Source organism: Galeopterus variegatus, unplaced genomic scaffold, assembly GCF_000696425.1.
Source record: "Galeopterus variegatus unplaced genomic scaffold, G_variegatus-3.0.2 Scaffold7921, whole genome shotgun sequence".
NCBI classification, from domain to species: Eukaryota; Metazoa; Chordata; class Mammalia; order Dermoptera; family Cynocephalidae; genus Galeopterus; species Galeopterus variegatus.
The window spans coordinates 39,632-61,869 of NW_007734032.1; the positions used below are offsets into that span (position 1 = coordinate 39,632).

At 44.8% G+C, this 22,238-nt stretch overlaps 1 protein-coding gene across 1 annotated transcript in view; it reads left to right on the top strand.

The window, feature by feature from the left end:
• Positions 1-22,238, top strand: part of LOC103607989 (dedicator of cytokinesis protein 1-like) — a gene marked incomplete at its 3' end in the record, with an annotated part of 69,046 nt that overhangs the window by 14,347 nt on the left and 32,461 nt on the right. Inside the window, exons 4-6 of the mRNA XM_008592434.1 lie at positions 7,594-7,742; positions 18,102-18,187; positions 18,374-18,530. Of these exons, the coding sequence (XP_008590656.1) occupies positions 7,594-7,742; positions 18,102-18,187; positions 18,374-18,530 (392 nt within the window). The remainder of the gene's footprint in view (positions 1-7,593; positions 7,743-18,101; positions 18,188-18,373; positions 18,531-22,238) is intronic.

The window sequence follows — 22,238 nt, forward strand, 5'->3', positions numbered from 1 at the left end:
TGATATTTGCTGTCATTTACTGTATTCAGCCTCACAGAATCTACCTTTAAAGAATTTATCTCCTACCCCAAACTGCAGTCTGTACTTAGGTACGCTGCCACCAGGTGGTGGTAGCATAATGTGCTCCTGTAATCAGAGCAATAAGGGATGTGTGTTTATGATACAAAATGAATACAATTAATACAATTTTATTTGTAAATAATACAGTAAATAATACATTGTTTACTTTCATCATAAACAATGACAAGGAATTGTCTCTTAAAATTTTAACCAATATGACATGTAATTCTTTTGATAAGCTCCCTAAAGAAATCAGTCACTGACAATAATTCGGTATCTTCTCATGTGCCCCCTGTGAGCCTGGCCTTGCTCCTAGTTGAGATGAAGCTCTGGCACCTGCCCTCAGCTCTCAGGCTTGCTTTGCCGAGGTGTCCCCGATCCTGAGCGAGGCTTAATTTGCGTTTCCTGCCTCTGGATCGCCAGGGCTCTGCTTCCTTCTCCCAAATTGGCAGAAGAAGCATACGGTTGCTTTGGTGAGAGGGCCTGTTGGGAAAATATAGGAAAATGGTCAGGGCCTCTCAGATGTTCAAAATCTTTCTGAGCATTTGATGTAAATACCCACATGCACCCAGGTGTTCCTTGGCTATTGACTAATGTAATTGCATATGTACACCCAGGTGTCCTGGGTTATGGACTTGAGTATAAAGGACTAATGGCTCTGCTACACAGGGCCTGCCACCCCCGCTTCTCAGGACTCTCTGGGAGATCACTAGGCCGGCTGCTCCTAGCTCTGAATAAAGCCTATTAATTTTTTACCCACAGCTCCCGGGATCTTTCCCTGTTACCTAGCTCACGGGCCTGCATGTGAAGGGTTTGTGACCTATTCTGTACAACGGGCTTGAGGGGTCTGAGAGCCCTAGCCCTCGCTTGACAGGGCCTCCGCTCTCGCCTCTGCCCCAGAGAGTCTTTTCTCCACTAGAAGCAGGCAGGTGTCTGTCTACTTCCCAGTTTATCCCGATCATCAGGAGTCACTGGTTCCACCAGCGCTGGGACAATTAGCTGCATCCTGACCCTGTTGCTTCTCCACGAGCTGCCTGCTCCATGTGGTGACTGCAAAATGTGGCTAGAAAGATGCAGAAGGGAACAATGACAAAAACTAAACATGGTTGTTGATGAAGGCGTGAACTCCGTCGCTCGCCACAGCACCCAGAGAGCAGGCAGGGCCACGCCTGTCATTGTGGTCAGCAAGTTCACCGCAACCCTTTCTCAACCTGAGCCAGATTCTTCAGAGGGACCTCTGGCACCTCATCCTTCCTGAGTTCCCTGGAAGTCCCCAGACATGTGGCATGGAACGTCCCGACTCATCTCAAGGGAAAGTTAATTAGAAGCAGTTCCAAATATTTGTCTTTCTGCTTATATGAAGGAGGAGTCTTTTTCTGGATAAGGATCCATTTGAACAATAAATGTGGAAGACTTTGAGGAAAACAGGACGGTAAGATACTCTGTGGGTAATACAGACAACATAGAAATGAAGAACTTTGGTTTAACATGAGGCCCCAGTTACACTCTCTGGAATAAAAATCCACTGCAGCAGCCCCCAGGTGGAGACGGAGGAAGAGCTGGTGAGATGCTGTTTGCTTGCTCCCTGTCACTGCAAATGCAGCCTGCACTGTCACACGTGTTTTGTGTATCAGTACTGGAGTCAGCTGAGGACCCCTTAAGGAAACTCTGTGCTACGTCTTTGCAAGTGATTTTGCTACAGCAGCCGCTGTCAAAGGGACTGCTATCTGTAACACCTCCTGGGCACCACCCTGTCCTTGGTCTCTCTGCCATCCCTAGGAGCCCTGAGCTCAGAGTCAAGAGAGTTGATAGTCCTGCCCTGTCCCTGCCTGCCCATGAGGCCTTGGTCACGTGACTCGATCTTTCTGGGCTTCTCTCAGTTCTGTAGGCTGTAAGATAAAGAGGTTAGGCTGAATTTTTCATGAGCCTTCTAGACCTACAGCTCAATATTTCTATGACATATATATATATGATGATCTCAGTAATAAAACACTAAGGCTTTTAGAACAGGGAGGAGGACTATTCATGATTCATTCTAATTAATCTCTCTGTTCTTTCTTAAAATCACACTCTGACAAATGCATATGTCATTGGCCCTGGCAAGCCAGACGGTAGGACTCCCGTGAGGCAGGGACCATGTGCAGCCCCAGGAGAGGGAGGCAGGGATCTGCAGAGAGGTGGCATGGCAGGAGGCTGCTGTTCTCTGCTGGAGGACGGGACTCCAGGGCTTTCCCAGGTGCCGGTGTGCACAGAGCAGGTGATATGAGCTCCACCTGCCATGGCTGTGCTCCCAGGTGCTCCTATAGCTCCTCTGGACTGGGGCTCTCCCTGAGGCCGTCTTTTACCCTGGCCCTTCCTAGAAGAGTGACACCACCTTCATGTAAGTTCTTCCACTTCAACCCTGCTACATGTAAACTGTTGAGTTGTTCCTTTCCACCAAGAGGACAGTTTCACACATGCTTTCAAATGGACAGTCTTCATGCTAAAATGGCTCGATGATATTTTTCACGTCATTTAATAAGGGACACCCACCCTAGCAGAGGTTCAGACAGATCATTACATAGTGAGGTGAGGCTACCTTCTCACTGGGTGAGTAGCTGCTGCCGCCACTTGGCTCGCCTGGCCTGGGGTTCCTGCCCCCCTCTCCATTGTCTCTTCATCAGGGTCCCTGCCTGGCACAGAGGGAGCCTCCAAAGCTCGGCATGAGCCACCGCTGGCCAGGGGTCCTGCCTGATGGGTGCTTCTGCCTTTCCAGTTTTTTGGCTTTTGTTTTTTAAGTATTTTTAATGTCATCTCTGCAGTCCCTGAGATTGACCACCACTGAAATTGACTCCATTTCATTTTGTGCCATTTGCCACAACAGCAAGGAAGGAAGAGAAGACACAGGGAGGGGTGAGTTGCTCTGGTGCCTCCTGCAGGCACTCGGGAAGGCTCGGCCTTTGAGGAGTCACCCTTTGGTCTGACTCAGAGTTTTAAAGCCTCTTTGGAGCAGTTGGCCCTCTTGACATTATCTGTCATTATGCTCCAAATAAGCTGAGTCAAGCAAGGCAGACTTTTGCTTTGCAGTGTAAAGGATGCAGTTAAGAGAGCACATTTCCCCATTCCCGTCCTGTCAGTTGCCGCTTTAAGTACGGTGATTAATGCATGCAGTGTGTGTTTTGCAGCTTTTTAGCTGGAAACATCGACTCTGGCATGAGAAGTGGCCAAAAGGTCAGAAGTAAATCATGACCTTGGCCAATTAAGGACAGGGACTTGGAAACAGCATGAAGTAACAACCACCAGGGTTGGGTTCCTTGCTAGTAAAATCATTAAGTTATTTTCAAAATTTTTTTTAATAAAAGCATCTCCTGCCCACAGATCTTCACCAGCACCCTCTGGATGGCTAAGAATAGCTCTGCGGGCTTGTCTCAGGCACCTGGCTCCTTCCTACCTCAGGTCTCATGTGTTTGAGCTGCTCTAGGAGTGTCATTGCCGAGGATGCCACCCTTGAAATTTATGACAGTGTATCTCAGTTTCTTGAGATGTACACAACCTACTTCTACACAGCTTTTTATTTATTTTTTAAATAGGCTCAGTTATGAGAACCAATTGGCAGGTCGATCGATCCAGTTCTGCCAAGAAAATAAACAGAGACGTGAGATATATTTATCATCTTAGTATTGTCACCCGTCACCCGATCAAGCCTTGAGCCAAATGCCACACGAAACTGTTCCTTCCCTGAGTCTTTCCAGTAACATCCATTGAGATGGCAGTCTCAGATCATGCCTCTGTGCCGAGCCTCAGAGCAAGGATCTGGGGTCTCTTTTGCTCTATTTAATGCACGTGCAAACACAGCGGGGGGCCCCATGGGACGGAGCAGGATGTTTGTTTTTTGGGTTTTTTATTTCCATCCCAGACAGACCTGTCTTATTTTGAGTCTGAAAGGGAAAATCAAAAGCAGATTCTCTCAAAAGAAAAATGGGGAAAATGTACTTATTTGCCCAGCTCTTGAGTTATTTATCAAAGTGTACTCGGTGAGGCAGCCTGCCGGGGCACCTGATCTCCCTCTCACCCTCACCACCTCAATTTACATTTTGTTTGTTACACTCAGCCCACCGGAGCCACAAGATCTTTATCAGCCAAGCTCAGCTTGCCGTCATTTTTGTGCAGGGATTCCCTTCATGGGTATTTTTGGGGACCAGGAAAATTGTGTGCTTCACCTTAAAACCTGTGTACCATGTGGCCTCATCAGTATGGATGGTGGAATTTTTTGGCTCTGTATGCTCTTGTGAGTGCAGAGATTTTCCTGATATAAAACTAGGTTTCATGTCCTGGATTTCTGAACACTAATGATTGTCAAGAGATGATCCAGCACCCAAGGGAGCCTGCGGATTGGGGAGGGCAGGGCTTGTTGAGAAACGCTCTCCTTCCCAGGGGACACAGCTCCACATTCTGTGACTACAATAAAGACTCCGGGTGGGTCTTAAAGGATTTGGGAGTGGTCACTTAGAGACTGCTAAGGTCACCTGATGATCAGCTTGCTCTTTCTTTGTCTCAAAAGGGGCAAAAAAATCATATCCTCTTTTTCTTGAAGTCTACACCACAGGAGTCTCCTTGATCCTCACCGATTCCAAACCTGAGTTCATCATTAAATTTGTGCAAGACACGCTCCAGGGCAGATCCATGACGCTGGCTCCAAAAGAAGAAAAGAGGATGAGTACCGAAGAACTCGGCTCACCCCAGCTCACCTTGGGGAGCTTGGTTGGTGAAGGTTAAATCCCCAGGGACAGGGACGGCACTCACTGTAGAACTCGGCAGGCTCCAGGCCAGTGTGCTTTCTGCACTGCTTGGCCGGGTAGTAAGCAAAGGTCAAGAAACTGCTGGGTTTTTGTGCCTTATTTTCCAAAAATCACTTGCTTCCGCCTCGTATGTTCCTCCCAGCTTGGAACCATAAAAACCACCGGTGACAGACAGAACTTGATGATACTGAAATTGCGGTTGATGAACGACTCGCTGTCACTGCCATCCGCTTTCTGAAACATTGGCTCTGATGTGTTTTAGACATAATATAAAGAAAGCGTCACCTGAGAGGCTGCATGTAACAGCGTTTTCAAGAGAATGCTTCTCAGCGCTCACACGCCTTTCAGAAACATTCAGCATTCGGAGAAGTGATTAGACACGCTATTATGGCCTCAGTCAAATATCAATTATTTAGTAAAGTGAGATTTTAATTATATTCAGATTTCTGATTGTAGGTTACATTTTGTGCATGTGTCCACCCAGTAAAAGTGCATTTAGGCTAATTATGAGGATTATATATTTTCTTAAGTATAGTTATTTATAATAGCCAAATTTGTTTAATGATTCCCTTGACAGAAATCAGTATTAGCTGGGTTGTAAAGAAAATGCAATTCTTTAAAATATCCATTCCATTTCCTGATTGTGTAAAGATATTAGTAAGAACGATTAACTCTGGAGAAATTGCTGGTGTTAATATTAACAACAAATATTGCAAATCATTCAAGCATTTAATTTTTTTAATTCTATAATGTGTCCACATTTATTTTTATATAAGAATATGTTTTCCAGTAAATAATCTTTTATTCAAAATTTAGCATAAAATGAAATCATATTTTGACTTTGTTATTTTAAAAAATCTGCTAAGAAACTAACATGTCAAGCATTTAATTTCTTGTGCATTCTTCTGTTATGTGTTGGAAGTGAAACGATGTTCATTACAGTGGGGTGACATGAAAATAAGTCAAAGATTTCTGAAATTAAAGGCAAGAGGGTAGGATTTTACAGGACCACTTTCTTCGTAGGACCTGCCTCTAAATCTAATCATGTCACCTAAAATAAGGCTAACTCCCCCTATTTCAGACATGAGTTTTCCAGCAGCTTTGTTTTGGAGGCACAGCATCTAGGCAGCGGAGTACACAGCAGTCGCTGTGGTGTCCTTCCTCTGCCACCACTCAGACCTTGCTTGGTTTGTTTGAAGCTCTTTATAGGCTGACCTGTGTCACCCTGGTCCTTGGGAATTTAGAAGCAGCATGTCCGAAGGGTATGGCGTGTCCACTGGTGGGAGGTGCCCACTGGCAGCAAGACCCACAACCAGCACAGGAGGGAGGTCAGGCCCAGCTGCTGGTGTCTCTGCTCAGGCGTCGGATTTTCAGATGTGATTCAACGTATCTAAGTCAAGGACAGAGGCCCAGGAAGACACAATACCAAGACTTTCAACAAAAGCAGTTGAAATAGTAAAGGCCGGGGGGAGAGTTTTGGTGCTTACAAGAAGCCAGTCTCTGCTTTCTGGGGGATTTATTATAATATCCCAGCAATGCGGAATAAAATGACAGGTCTGCGGCCTCTGCGCCTGGTTCACAGCTGCAGCAGGCTAGTAAGGGGTGTGGACAGCTCTTGCTGTTTCTATTGTAGAGAGGTGGGTGGGGGAGACCCTGTGACAGGCACTCAGGGAAGGAAGCAGTAACATGAAGGTCACAGTGGAGGCGACAGAATCTCAGACTTGAGTTCAAATCCATTTTCACTGAACAGCCCTGGAAATGGCCCATTCTCATCTGTGAATGGAGTTAGGAAGATAACCGTCTCACAAGGTTATTGGAAATTCAGTGAGATGAAGCTTTCTCCTAGGCTTGTCATGCAGTAAGTGCTCAGTGAATGTTAGCTAATATTATAATATTCATCGTTATTCACGACGCCAGTATTGTTTGCTTAGAGAAGAACCTGTGAGAAACATTTTCTGGAATTTAAAAAAATTATATCTGGGGGCTGGCCAGTTAGCTCAGTTGCTTAGAGGGTGGTGCTGATAACACCAGTGTCCAGGGTTCAATCCCTATACTGGCCAGCTACCAAAAAACAAAATTTATATTTGGACAAAATCGGTGAGATAAGATTAATAATGTAATCCTTCAAATAAGCATTTTCCTATCAAACAGTAGCCAAAGAAGGTAGCATTGTTCCCATTTTTATAATTTTATACTCCATGCCTGTGCTCTGATTTGCTTTGACTGTCAGCATTTGGAATTTTACAGAAATCACTCTTGTGTTGTTTACAGAGTTGCCAAATGGTAAACTCTTCATAAGATGCAGGAGATATAAAGGACCCGAGAGACCATCTGCTGTATCTCCCATTATCGACTCCTGTTCTCTGATTGTCCACAAACTTAGATGCTGGGTCTCCCACCTACCAGCCCCTGCTCCATCCAAAACTGGGTGCCAGTGAGCTGCTCGTATCTGTAATCCACGTGATACGACTGTTTGTGAAACAGCATTTATCTTCTGTAACAGACAAGTCATGCTGCAGGCCTTATACTGGGTGGATGTTTGAGCAGCTTCGCTTATAACATTTGGAATACAGTTCACTTCTTATACTAAAAGCTAGAAACATTCAAAATCATTGCCTGCAGATGTGAAATAAATGAACACTCCCAAGATCTTCCTGCTCAAAGTCGCAATGATCTGTGTTGTTTTGTTTTATCCACTTAAGCCCATTTTAGAATCCTATTTTTATTTCTGAAGGATGCATTTCTTTATTCTTAGGTCAACACAAGATAAAGTTCATTCCAGAAATGGTCGGCCCGATATTAGAGATGACATTAATTCCTGAGACAGAACTGCGCAAAGCCACCATCCCTATCTTCTTTGATATGATGCAGTGTGAGTTCCACTCGACCCGCAGCTTCCAAATGGTAAGGACATGGCGTGTGTGGAGCGAGTGGCCTGGGGAGGTGTGGGCACAGGCTGAAAACCTTGAAAGACAGAGCTAAAGGTGTTAAACATAGAAAACGTAATTCCCTACAGCTTAAGAGAGAAGAAGTCTGTGATTTTCCTTATTGAAAAAGCTTATTGTCCTTTGGGCTCATCGTTAGGGAAAACTCTTCTCAATTTTTAGCTTTTACTTATTTTTACCTGGATTTACTTACACATTAAACCCTGGATAAAAGTCTCTTTCTCCTTGCCCTTGGTATGTGCATTTGTAGAGTGTTTAATCAAATGTTTTGTATTGTATTCTCTCAGACTTGCTGCTTATTGCAGAGTTGTGTGATTCTGAAAGCTAAAGCATTTGCCTTTATTCTTTTAAATGTATGTCTCAGTCTTTTACCTGTGCAATGGAACTGGTGAAAACTCCTCAGAGAAAGTGTCTGTAAAGGGCTCAAAACACACAGTAAAAACGTGAAGGACAAACCCTGGATAACTTACACTTGAGAAGGAACAAATTTTCCTTCCCTGGATCTCCTGAAAATAAGTAAGCGTGGTACACATACTCACACATACATATCCATGTGCAGAGACACACATGCCCACACACGTGCATGCATGCGCGCGCACATACGGTGACTTTCTCCTTCATGCACTGGCCACGATGTTTTGCAGGAGTCACAAGAAGATCCCGACAGCAAGGAGTCCTCTAAATAGGAAGCTGCCTTTTAAAAATATTATAGTAATTCAAGTAAGTAAATACACTAAGCATTTTACATAGATTTTTGAGGAATTTTGAGAAAAGTTCCTATACCAAAAGGAAATCAAAACTGCACCCATCAAAGTACTGTGATTTTAGTGGAATCTAATATTTAAAGGGTAGATTTTACTTCCCACCTTTCTACTTTATTGTTTAAGGGAGTTAGAATAGTTTGTAGATTTTCATTGGTCAGTCTTCATCATTATTGCACAAAAGCCATATCCATGAAGAATAATTTTGCTCTTTTCTGGAACAAAATGCAAAGAAAACCCAAAACTCCACCCCGGGAGTAGGAGTTCAGTTTAAATGCTGAGTTAGATAGACCATGACTCCCAGGCTTAGCCAGGTACTGCCTTGAGCAAATCACTCAACATCTTTAAGTAAGCCTCTAATTCAGGGTTGTATAACATTAGTATAAAATAGAATCTACTAGGAAGTGGTGTTGGGAGAATGACACAAAATCAGACCTATGAAGCCCTTAGCACAGCGCCTGGCAACATGAAAGATGTCTGTTGTCACTGCTGTATTGCAAGGCTGGAACCTCAGCATCATCTGGTCTTAGTGGAGCACAGAGGCAGCCTGCAAGATGCGTCCCCAGCTTCTGCAGGACCGCCAGGGCCAAGCGTTTGTGTACAGTCCTGAGCATGGCAATGTTTTAGGGTTGGCCCCTGAAGCTGGGGGGAGAGCACGAGAAATGAGCAGTGTCTGACTGTTGGAGGAGTCAGCACTTCTTAATCCCCACACAGCCACCACTGTGCTCCAAAACCCATTGCAGAGGGTAGGACATCCACCTGGCTAGGATGTCATTTTTTTTGCACCTTGATCCACTAGGCAGTTGTGGTAAGGTGACTGGTGGTTGTTTACCCTGGAGTTTTTTGTTTTTGTTTTAGTTTTGGCGGCTGGCTGGTAAGGGGATCCGAACCCTTGACCTTGGCGTTATCAAAACTGCACTCTAACCAAGTGAGCCAACCGGCCAGCCCTGTGTTATTTTGATATTGTTCCAACAGTGAATAGTAAAGAGAACTTTATTTGATTTTCTCCAATGTAATGTCAGTTGGACAGGAATGAGGGTATCAGAGCCTCCTCCTGTCCCCTGTCCTGCCTTCCTTCCTCCTTCACTACTTTTTTTTTTTTTTTCCTTTTTTTCCATGGAGGCAGAAGCTCTCCTTACATTTATTTTCTGCAACATTAAAGAGAATATATTTTAAAAAGAACAGCTGCTGTGTTTGGTTCACTATCAGTCTTTGTGCGTATGTAATAACATGTTGTAAACATTATGTGTAGTTTTTTTTTTTTTTTTAAAGATGACCGATAAGGGGATCTTAACCCTTGGCTTGGTGCTGTCAGCACCACACTCAACCAGTGAGCCAACCGGCCATCCCTATATAGGATCCAAACCCGGGGCCTTGGTGTTGTCAGCACCACACTCGCCCGAGTGAGCCACGGGCCAGCCCCAATGTGTACATTTTTTAATGTTCTTTCTGTTTGACGATGTATCAGAGAATTTTCCTTGATGACAACTGTGATATTAACAATTGCATAACATTTCATGCGATGAGTTGACTTTTACCTCCCCATCTCCTATAGCTGGGCATTTAGCTTGTTTGCAGATTTTCACTACTAGCAAAAGCTGTACATGAACACATTCATGCCTATAGCTTGAAGTTATTTTGAAAGTGTTCCTGGTATACATTCTCAAAAATGCAATTAATGATTCAAAATATTTTTGTAACTTTTGACATTATTGCCAAATTGTTGGATATGATGGCCTTAAGACTTGACCCATCTCCATCGCCAATGGCACTAAATCATGGTCCCAATTTCACTGCCAATTCACCGGAACTAAAAACTATCATTTAAAATGCTTTTTCCTAGGCAGAAAATTCATCTACTGTTTAAATTTTATATGAATCATGCCCATAGACAGACTTTGTGAAAAACTGCTATTAAATTAAAGAATCAGGCAAAGGGGGAACATGTATTTATACAGATAAATGTCACTAGCACAGACAACTAAGATCCAAAGCCTTTAAAACATATCATTTGTCATTTTTTTAAGCCATCTTTGGTCCAAAATAAGGTCAAGGGCAATTGGAATCAAGATGAATGAGAGTTTGTTTCTGAAGTTTTTCTGTCTTCCTTACATTCTTTTGTCTCATTGCTGGCTTATTGTAGCTTTAAAATGGTTGACAACAATTTTCTGAGGAAGTGCCCCAGAAATTTACAGGGGCCCCAGGTTTGCTGGTCAATGGTAGGAAGTTAATGAGAGCCATGGGGACTTTTGTCTGCATCCAAAACACTCACCACCCCCCAGGACTTCAAAGTCTGCCCAGTATCTGCTGTCATCTTTCCAGAAACCAAACTGTTTTGAGTGATACCATGGAGTAGTTATGCACATTTAATTCCATCTCATAAACTACAAACAGTGTCACTAGCATGAAACATGCCTTGCTTGGATGTGTGCAAATAAAAGCACAAGCAGGAAGACCCAAGAACCCACTCTCGGGCTGAGCATGGTCAGTGGCTCGAAGTTTCTGTTAATAGTCACTGGCTCTTCATTCATTTGTGTGGGGCCTCTGCAGACAAGTGACAGCGTACACCAAAGGCTTAAAAAATGAAGGCAGAAAAACTAAAACCTATTGGGAAAAAAAAGAAAAGCAGCTCTCTCTGTATTAATCATTTCCTGAGAATTGGGAAAACATCAATTTTCTTTCTCGTGGTAATATCTAAAAACTTTTGTTTTTATTGGCCTCCCTCAGCCCCCAGGTGAAATGCCAAGATTATTGCCTTTCCCAAACCGGCAGCTTCCCCATCGGCCCCTTTCTGCCATTCTGCTTGTCACTTGGCTTTCTGAGTGCAGGTTACACTGGCCTGGCCTTTGCCCACTCTGCGGGCCTCCGCAACATTCAGTGGAGAAGCTCAGCCCTTCCTCTGTCTCATCCCCAGTGTCCGCCCTTCTCTCTGTCACTCTGCTCTAGGCCGGAGCTCTCCGGGACCGCAGCATGGGTCTCGTGACTTGCTCTATCCTTGTGAGCTCCTTTCGGCTCTTGGTTCAATGCGTCCTCTGTCGGCTGGACTTCTGCAGCCCAAGGCATGGCCCCCGTTCCTTGCAGTGGGTTTTGGTGAATATAGACCGGGTGGGCACTTGTACTGCAGCCCACCCTGCCCGCCTCTTCAGCGAGATCCTCTGGGACGGGGATGGTTGGCTGCTGTTTAATCCAACACAATCCAATTATCTAACTTATTAGTCACATCAACAAGGGCTTAAATTGCCTCCACTTTTACAGCAGATGTGCACGCCTAATGGAGTGAAGGGAAGACATCAGGGTTTTCTGTTTTTATATAACTTTAGTGTTTTGAATGTGTGATGCAGATATAGCTTACTTTCTCAAAGGTTGCTGTGTCTTTCGTAGTGGAGCTGTTAATATGCTGCTGTTCATGAAATGTGTATTTGTCTGACTGTATGGCACCGTTGCAACGGCAGTGGAGAGGGGACCTGCAGGATTCAGAAGAAACACCTGCCGTGTGACTCAAGATTAGATGGCATCGAGCCATTGTTGGAATTCCAAAAGCAAGTGTTACCAATTGGCTTTTCTAGAGTGGCCCTGAGTCACTGGTCCTGTGCTCTTGCCGAAGTGGAGGGCATTTCATCAGAATGTTCTTTCATGTACATTTCCCCAGGAGTTTATTTCTTTCTTGTCTCCACTTTTGCAAGAAAGAGCAGGGATTTTTCTTCAGAATAGGTGAGTTCTTGCCCTCATCCTGTCTCTCCAGGGTCATGATTGAATGTCTTTCTTGGTGATGAGATGGGATGGCCTGAGGTTGTCCATTCACATGCCGTGCCCTCCTGGTGGCCTGGGACACTGTTTCCAGGGCTGTAGTCAGTGCCTTACAGTACTCACAGGTGGCGAATACCTGCAGAGGCCTGTGGACTAAGGGTCTCTAATGCTAGTGGAAGTCACCTGTGAGGGGCCGTGTTGTGCAGAGACCTGATGTAAGGGATGGAGTTGATCTGATCCAATGTGGAGGAGCTTGGACCCGACAGAAGCATATGAAATAGGAGGCCCCTTGCAAAGCTGCACAACTACACCAGTTGTCAAATCATAACTGAAGCCAAAATGTTTCATTATTTTAGTTATACTAAGTTTCCATTTGTATTGGCAGGGCTAGGGCTCAGACCCTTCAAACCCATTGTACGGACTGGGTCACCAGACCCCTCACATGCAGGCCCACGCTAGATAATTGGGAAAGATCCTGGGAGCCATTGGCAAATGACACAAGGTCAGTCCTCAGCAACAGCAGCAGCAGCTTACAGGTCCGGCGGTGGCCTCACAGAGGGTCCCAGGGACCCCAGCAGCAACAGCCTCCAGCAGCAGTAGTGGCCTCCCCATGCCCCCCAACCCTGGGGGCATCCAATGGTGGGGGGGCCCTCTGGATCAGAGCCACTCGTCCTTTATACTTATGTTCATAACCCAGGACACCTGGGTGCACATGTGCAATTACATTAGACAACAACCAAGGAACACCTGGGCGCACGTGCATATTTACAGCAAATGCTTCCCCAACACCCCTTGTGTACAAAGTGCCTTGGTTCTTTTAGAAATTCTTCTCACCTGCAACATAACATGCTTCCTTGTGGGCTGGTGTTCACAGCCACAGCAGATCTGTGGCTCACAGGAAGACATGAGCGGTTGGATGCTGTGTAACTTGTTCGTGGTCTGAACGGCTCCCACCCATCCCCAGATCCCCTCTGTACTAATTCATCTCCATCTCGGTTTGTGTAATGATGTGGACAGGGCCGCCTGTGAGGGGTTTCCTTTTCCTCCTTAGTGCTTGGGTTGTGGATGCTCCAGGCAGCAAGGAGGCAGGAAGACATTTGAGAGCCTCAGCTGGACGCTCCTGGAGCTGTGTCCCTCAGTTGGGCCCTCCCCTGCCCCCGGGCAGCTGTCGTTGACCCGAAGGGACTCTGGCCGCCCTCCCACATCATTTGATGCTGCCCTGTCCAAGGACGTTTCTCCTCAACAAAAGCCTGTTTCTCATCTCTTTTTCCTCTTTCATTTTCTCCTGGTGCTTCTCATGCTCCAGCTGCCCTTGGCCATCCCGGTTCTTCCAGCCCTTTCCCAGACCCCTTTATGAACTGGATGTCCCATGCATGCTCCTAAATTGTTTCCGCCCACTGCTTCTACTGTTCATTAACCCCCGAGGACACACTCTGTGCCCTCTTACAGCTTGTCAGCTCCTTGAGCCCTCCCTGCAGCTCTTCACTGTCCCCTGTCCCCACCTCACCCCCGCCCCAATCCCAAAGTAGGAAGTTTATGCTTAATCTGAGGACTTTAGGAAACCTTCCTCTTTTTTTTCAAAGGAGAGATCTTATTGTGAGGATTTCAGGATCTGCTAAACTAGGATGGGGGACGCTGGAAGCCGTCAGCATCTTCGTGCCCCTTGTATGGTTCACCTGCCTGGCTTTGGTAGCATAAGACCAGCTCTCACCTGGCCTAAACTGACCACCCCCCCAGCTCACAAATGACCTACCCTCCAGTGGACAACACTCTGGTCTCAGCTTCACAGTGGATTTTGCTCCATAAAAAAAGTATACATTTAAATTCTCTCCTGGCATCTTTTTAAAGAATTCCATTTGTTATGCCTTTGGAAAATACAGAACTAACAGCTGAGAATTGCAGGAAATGACCATATGGGCCATATACCATTAATAAAAATGGAATGGAAAAGGCTACACAGGAAAGTAATACTTTCAATCATGGAGCTTTTTTCTGTCATCTTTGTGAGGCTCAGTAAAATGCTCCACAACTTCCAGAAATTCCCATTTAGTTGTAACAGTATTAGGACATGAGTAATCTTTGTGTCGTCAGTGTTTCTGAGTTCCTGTTTGAATAATCTCCCCCCGCTGCCCATGCCGGTAACCTTAAGCAAATAATTGAATAACCCACATGGATGTTGGCAGCTTCTGCCACTTCGTGGAAAAGCCAATATATTTTGCACTGTAATATGAGTGTGAATAAGTTTGGTGGCAATTTTATTTTGTTTATTCTTTAATTCATTGGGATTTTATTTGTTGGTCTGTTTATTTTTGCTTTAAATTTCAAAATAATACTTGATGTTACTGCTTTGGATGCTTTAATAGGAACTATGGCCCGAGAAGTAGGCTTTTATTTCATGGAATCCAGACCCAAGCCTGACAGGTCATGGACACCAATACCCTGGACTCCAGGAGTTGTGATTATGTTGAATTTTGGTCTTAAAATCCTCCGGCAAAGAAATATCCAAACTCCCATAATCTCCTCTAACCAAATTAAACAGGACTTGCAGTGAGACCATGTTCCAAGAGTTCACTGTGACTGCATGCAGCCCAAGAGTCACACCTCAATCTGTGTCAGGTGGAAATGCAAGCAGCTGCGCCTGTCTCAGGGGTCGGCCATGCGGAGCAGCCAGGCAGCAGACAGGTCCCCGGCCAGGCTGCCCCACGTGTGCGGCGGTGGGTCCTCCAGGCTCCTGAGTGTTTCACAGAAGCTTCAAGGTCAGCGAGCCGCCTGCTTGATGGACATAGGAGGAGGTGGAGGTTTTAGAATGTGGGATGAAGCGCCAGAGATTAATTAAGTGTGTAATTAAGTTTACAGAGCAGTTGGGCAGGAGGAATGTGATATACATAAAAATATTAGTGTGTCTGAGCACAGGGATTAAAGGCTGAGTGATAGATTGGGAAGGATCAGAAACTTTGAGGATGTCAACATGTGAAGCCCCAAGGGTTCTGAAGTGCCAAGCTTCTCTCTGCCCCGCCTTGCCAGTTCCTTTTTGGCCGTGTTTTCTCCCCCATACATCTGGGTGACTTTCTCTCGCCCACTTCCTCCCGTAAATGCTAACAAGAAAGGGCCTGGCTGGGCGGTTCCAACAGATTAGCCCAGTTCCATCTACAGGAGGAGACAGCAAAGAGAATCTGATTCCCAGGTGCTTTCTGAGGTGGTCAAACACCATGCTCCTACCTGCAGTATCTTCTGAACATTTTTTTCTTGAAAAACAGGAGGAAATAGAGCATTTTGGGCAAAGAGCAAACTTTATTAAGGTTTATTTGTAAAGGGTCAAAGAAGCCCTTTTGCTAACGTTCTTAGCAGACCGGATCCATAGATTTCAGATTTCTCCCAGCTTTTGATAATCTCTAAGCCTTCTGTCGATGTGGTGAATTATTTGGGCAAACCTTCCACCCTGGCCCAGCCTCCTACCGTGCTCCCACATAACTCCAGGTCTCTTCTCTAAAAGCCTGTTCCTGGATGCCTGGAATACGCAGGCCTGATTTCATACATTCATAAATGCATTATAGTGAGAATGGGAATTCTCACCCAAAACAAAAATTATGCATTTCAAATCAAATGTAATTGGCTTTTGGATTATCCACTAGTGGGATCCTTCTCTCCATGATCTCTCGAATAGGAGCCAGTACCTACAGTTAACTGGGGCAGTGAGCAGCAACAGCAATGGTTCTTTTTTAAGTTAATTGAATTAACAGTGATGTCAACACCACTATGAGCAAAGCCCCCCTGCTCCATTACATCCAATTTAACAGCAACTTTCCAAAAAGCCTTATATTCATGTGTTGTCTTATATTTCGTGCTCTCTGAGGGCCGCTGGCATCAGATGCTTAGAGACTCTCTGTTCGATATTTTAAGTTGGACACCCCGCGGTTATTTTTGTAGCAATATTGGTGATTGAGAAGAGAGGAAAATATAATGATTTTGGTTATCACACAAGTGAGTCTCGACCACCTTTTGAGCAACACAGTAAGCCCTCACTAATTCTATCCTAACCACAGAGAACCCTGTTGCAAATCACCAGACAGCACACATTTACAAGTAAGATAATCATGATTTTTACCAGCTCTGCTCTATCAGCACATGTACTATCTCCAATTTATTTGGATAGGGTCATTTAATTCTGATTATGCCAACAGTTCATAGCACGCTAGCAAACTGACTGTAGTATATTCTGTAAAAATTAATGAAGACCCTGGAATTAGAGGCTAGCTGCAGATCTCTAGTATTGAATCCTTACTGATAAACAGAATAGGGTTGCCAGGTGTGTGTGCAAATTGCTTCGTTCAGACGAGAGGTTAGTAAAATTAGAATCAGCTGTGTTCTGATTTATCATTCATCCACTCTTTTTAGAAGACATTAAGTTCATCAGTCAAAATTTGATAAGCGGCATACTTAAGGAGCGGAGCTTCCTCGTTGCCTGTTTGTGACAGCTAGGTTTACGTGGAAGCAGAGAAAACATGCAGTTTTCATAAAGTAGACTCCAAGTTCGAATACCTTCTGATTGACAAGTGGTCACTATTTTAAATAGCCTGTGTGTATTTGCCCATGTTAGGATAAGGCATGTTTCTTGGCATTCTCTTCACCTTCATTGTAGGTATTCATTAAACAGGTTTGGAATTGAATTGTATGTTTTAATTAAATTTAGTCTTATTTTGTATCTTGATTACACTCATCAAACATTTAGTCTGTGGAGTCCCAATCATGACACCTTCTGTGAGATGGAACTGCCTTGAAATCCAACTTTTAGGCTAGTAGCAAGTGATCTCCCTTGTATTAGGTTCCAAAAAGAACCACCTTTTGCAGATTCTCTTCTGTAAAGAGCAGAGTAATAGTGGGTTAGTTATTTTACTGTAAAACGTTGTTATTTCACTGTAAAGGTCATTATCACGAAACTTCAGATGAAAAAAAGGCATGTTGTCTTCAGTAGAGCCATCTCTTTCTGTGTTCCTAAAATATCTGCACTTCTTAGGCCAAACAGACTCAAAAAGAGGTGTTTATTTGGGGGAGGAGACCTTGGAAAAGATCAAGAAGAGAACTGAAGAGACTCACTAAGGTCTGGGTTGTGACCTTGCTGAGTCCTTGGTGTTAAGGAAGCATCATATTCTGTCTAGCCCTGTTTTGAACCTTCGTTTCATCTGCAGCCTGGATTCCATCTGCAGTGGATTCAGGCAGGTGTCTGGATCGGGGAGTGGAAGAGGGGCCGGCAGACAGACCTTCTTGACGGACCTCTGGACTGTCCTTAGGGACATGGCCCCTCTCACTTTTTATATTTTTTTAACCGGAGTGAAATATTTCACTAGGATCCATCAAGGAATGGCAGTGAAGTGGCCTTTGGATGTTTTCAGAGTGCCGAGGACTCTTCCCTAGCAAGTGAAACGCCATCTGTTCTGCTCCAGGAACCCATGAGCTATTTTAGATGTTACTTGTTCATAGAGATGAAGTTCAAGATGTTTTTTCATGTTGCTTCTTAATTTTTCCCCCCTACGGTTTCCTTGTCTTTCTTTCTCTGGTTCCTGCTCCTGCTATCAGAATGTGCACGTTCAGGCCCCATTAACCAGGAAGGAGTGAAAGATTCCCTGTGGCCGTGGGTGATCCGAAACCTCCAGGGGCCCAGGAATGGCAACTCTTAAATGAACTCAGGCTTCAAAGGCAGAGGGTAGCTGTCTGATGATGGTCTCTTGCCGATTTATGGACGATTGATGCTCGACTCATAAAATGAAATATCCGCCATGCTGATTGTTTATGCTTCCTCTGTTTAATTATAGTTTGAAAATGAGATCATCACCAAACTGGATCATGAAGTGGAAGGCGGCCGAGGAGACGAACAGTACAAAGTGTTATTTGATAAAATGTAAGTGTTGATGAGCAGGGGGATTTATGTCAGAAGAGAGATGGAGAGACTGTAATTAGACTACAATGAACTTTGTAGCCCAGAAATAATTAAAATGTGTTAATAATGGAAAATATTTAAAATTGCACCTCCGTCGAGTTCTTTTTTCTGAGTGTGATTAACAAGGTGTGTGTAATTATTTTTCAGCCTCTTGGAGCACTGCAGGAAGCATAAATACCTCGCCAAAACAGGAGAAACTTTTGTAAAACTTGTTGTGCGCCTGATGGAGAGACTTCTGGATTACAGAACCATCATGCATGATGAGAACAAAGAAAATCGCATGAGCTGCACCGTCAACGTGCTGGTGAGTGAAAAGTTAATTAAAATGTCAGTCTTTACAGCATGCCAGAAACTCAACCAGCAAGTTCAAAAGCCCTTATGACAGCCGGCCATGGTTTTCTATGGCACAATGCAGCTTCCTTTTCTTGTTTCTTAATCTGTTTCAGGGAAGGAATAACAAAAAATTGTTTGCAGATCCAGTGTAAAGTAGTCTGTAAAATCATCTCCCATATGGATGTTTTCACATACTTCTTTCTCTTGTTAAGAATAACGAGCCATCGTCTTTTGTGACCGGGTACCTGTCATTGATTCCAGGCCTTAAGGCTTCATCATTAGGAGACTGTAAACATGTCCTATAGTGAGTGGTTTGAGTGATGGCCCCTTAAAGAATGTCCACATTTTCCTCCTCAGAACCGTGAATGTGATCTTACATAGAAAAAGATTCCTACAGATCTAATTAAGCTAAGAATCTTGAGGTGAGATCCCCTGGGGTTACAGGGTGGTGGTGGTGGTGGGGACTAAATCCAGTGACAAATGTCCTCGTAAGAGACTGAAGGCAGAAATAGGTGAAGGCCACGTGAAGACGGAGGCAGAGACCGGAGTGACGCCGCCACAAGCCAAGGAATGCTTGCACCCACCAGCAGCTGGAAGAGGCCAGGAAGCCTCCTCCCCTAAAGCCTCCAGATGGCACACAGCCCTGCTGGCACCTTGGCTTTGGACTTCTGGCCTTCAGAACTGTGAGAGGATGCATAGGTATTGTTTTAAGCTGCCAAGTTTGCGGTGATTTGTTACAGCAGCCCCAGGAAAGCAACGCAGGGCAGCGTGGATTGCAGGTGGCATGGGTGAATGCGGCTACTGCCATCCCGTGGTCCTTTTGCATTCCTGCTGTTGTGTCATGTGGCGGGTTCTGTGGACACCCCCTTCCTGATGCAGTTGTGGCCTCAGTGAGGCACATCCAGGAATTGCATTAGGGCTGAAGAGCCTTTAGGGAGCTTTGTGACAAGCTCAACTCCAGGGAGTGCTCGGTAGACCATGAGGCTCTCGGCAGCCACGCAACTCCCATTCCTGGCTTCAGAGGGCTCTGTCGTCGTCCCCCCCACCCCCACTGCTCCCATAAGGAGCCAGGAAGGCTGACTCCTGGCTGTGGTGGGCTTCCCCCAACTCCCCTTGCCCATCCCAAGGCAGGATGCAGGAAACACCACTCCCGCTTCACTCTGCTCGCCTCGCTTCTCTTCCCAGCACTGGCATCTGGATTTCAGTGTCACTGCCTGGTCCCTGGACAGCATGTGAGTTCTGAGCCCTCACTTCTGTACCTGTCATTCAGACTTGCCAGCACTTTGAACTCAGCGAAATGGACTTTTGTGCCAGGGAGAAAATGACATATCATTCATTCTTCAGAAATACTTGGATTAAAAAGATAAACAATAGGAATATTTTCACTTTCTGTTCACTTCAGCATCTACACTGCATCTGTGCTTTGCCATGAGGATCTTCACAGCTAAAAGCTCATGAGCAGTCTTAGCCCCTTCATTCTGTGGCTGAGCAACCTGTTTAGGCTAAGGATAAGCATTTTCTATAGCAAGTTTTCTTTTCTGTAAAAATCTAAATATGGGGGACTTCTGGTTTCTGCTTCAGCATGTAAGGAGCTTGGAAATTGTCACTCCTATTCTCATGACAAGAAAAAAGCTGAACAAATTGAAAAATCAACAAGTCTTCTGAGATCCATTTTCGTAGAGCCACAGAGCAAACTACTGCCCTCAAAACTGGACAGACAGGAGGATGGATACGGAGAATCACAGCTTAAGAGAGCAGAAGCCCAGGAATAGAAACCACTGCTGGAGCCAGTACTAGATTTTTCTCACCCCAGTGTATCATGTTCACTTTCAGCGGATAACTACAAAGCATACTAATGACAGAAAGCACCGTCTGAAGAGAAAGAGCAGACATCAGAACCAGACTCAGATGTGGGAGAGGTTTTGGAATTATCAGACTGGGAATTTAAAGCAACTATTGATGGTCAGAGGTAGGGTCTAGGGGTCCCAGTAGTCGTCCTCAACCCGCCAGTCCTCTTACTACGTTCTTGACTCCACCACAGGAAAGAATTCATGGACAGAGTCACAGTAGGCAGTGAGAACAAGTTTAATAAAATAGATAAGAAATACAGGTTCCACGGAGAGAGTGCAGCATAGCTCCAGAGACTGAGCAGGGCCCACGCCGAGTAACACAGAAGCAAGTTCAGTACACCCATCAAGTCTAACACAGAAGCAAGAAAAACATACTTAAAGTCCAGTACAAAGTGCAGGCTGGCTCAAGAGAGTGAGTGGCCACTTGCTGAAAGAAAGTTCAATACAAAGTAAAACATACACACACCTCAGCGAGCAGAGTGTGGTTGTCTCCAGGAGAGTGAGCAGCAGCCCTGCCTCCAGCTGGGATTTGTCTTTTGTAGTTTCTCTTATCTAATGAATATTCAATTAGGGGGGTGGTTCCCAGTTACATGCACCAGAATGTTCTGTGCTGTCTATTGAGCATGCCCAGCCACTGGATTGCATAAACCAGCTCCCTATAGTCTCACTTTCCCCTGATTGGTGCTAAAAATAGGTCTAACTGGCAACAGTAGGTTTCCTCCAGGGGAGAGCCAAAAGCAGGGGACTGAGACCTCAGAGAGTGGCTGGAAACCCAGAGGCATGTCCTGAAACCCCAGCCCAGGGAAACAGCACCTCCTATCACTATGATTAATATGCTGAGGGATCTAATGGAAAAAGTGAACGGTATGCAAGAACAGATGGGTAATATAAACAGAAACTCTAAGAAAGAATCAAAAAGAAATTCTAGTAATCTAAAACACTAACAGAATGAAGAATGCTCTGATGGCCTCATCAAGAGACTGGACACACCGGGGAAAGAATCAGTGAGTTTGTAAAATCTAAATACACTTTCACGTACATACTGAGGGTCTGGTCAGCTGGTCGGCTGACTGTGAGTAGCACATCAGTGAGCTCTGCCCCAGGGAAACTGGCCTTGATCTTGTGCATAGGAGAGCACCTGGCCCTTGCTTCACTGTCTCCTTGCATTCCTGCCTCTGTCCAAAATAACTTACTTTCCTGGTGCCAATGTGGTTCACATGAAACAGAAACCAGTATTTTTCTGTGTGAAAGAAATGGAGATCTTTTCAAAATCACTCCCTACCATGGACCTAATTGTACAGCGCTCCCTCTGAAGAAATTGATATGTGTCCAGAGGAAGAATTATTAAATTTATTAGGTTTCCAACTTTCATGATTGAGACTTCTATTTGTTTTAAGCAAGTTCTCTTCTGCTCACCAAGACATGAAACCTGGTGGAAAAATGGTGGGGCTCTGAATGGCTTCATATCACCTGAATCCAGGTCGAGAAACAAACTCTTGTCAGGACCTCAGCAAACACAGCTTCTGACGTTAACATACGTGCTCTTTCATTCAAAGGTTGGCCCAGTGCCTACCTGCTGTTACTGCGGTCAGCACCAGCTCAGTTTTAACTAAGAAGCGCACCCAGCATTCCTGAGACTACATGACATTATTTATTTCCTTCAAATTGCAACTTCCTGAATCATTGTAGAAGAGTCAAGTATGTTATTCTTATCCATTGCCTGGGGATGATAAAATGGATCCTAACCCATTATAGTTCTTTTATTTAAAAAATTACATCTATGGAGTAAAGAGAAGCAAGAAACCAAAGTTTTACAGATAGATGTCCTG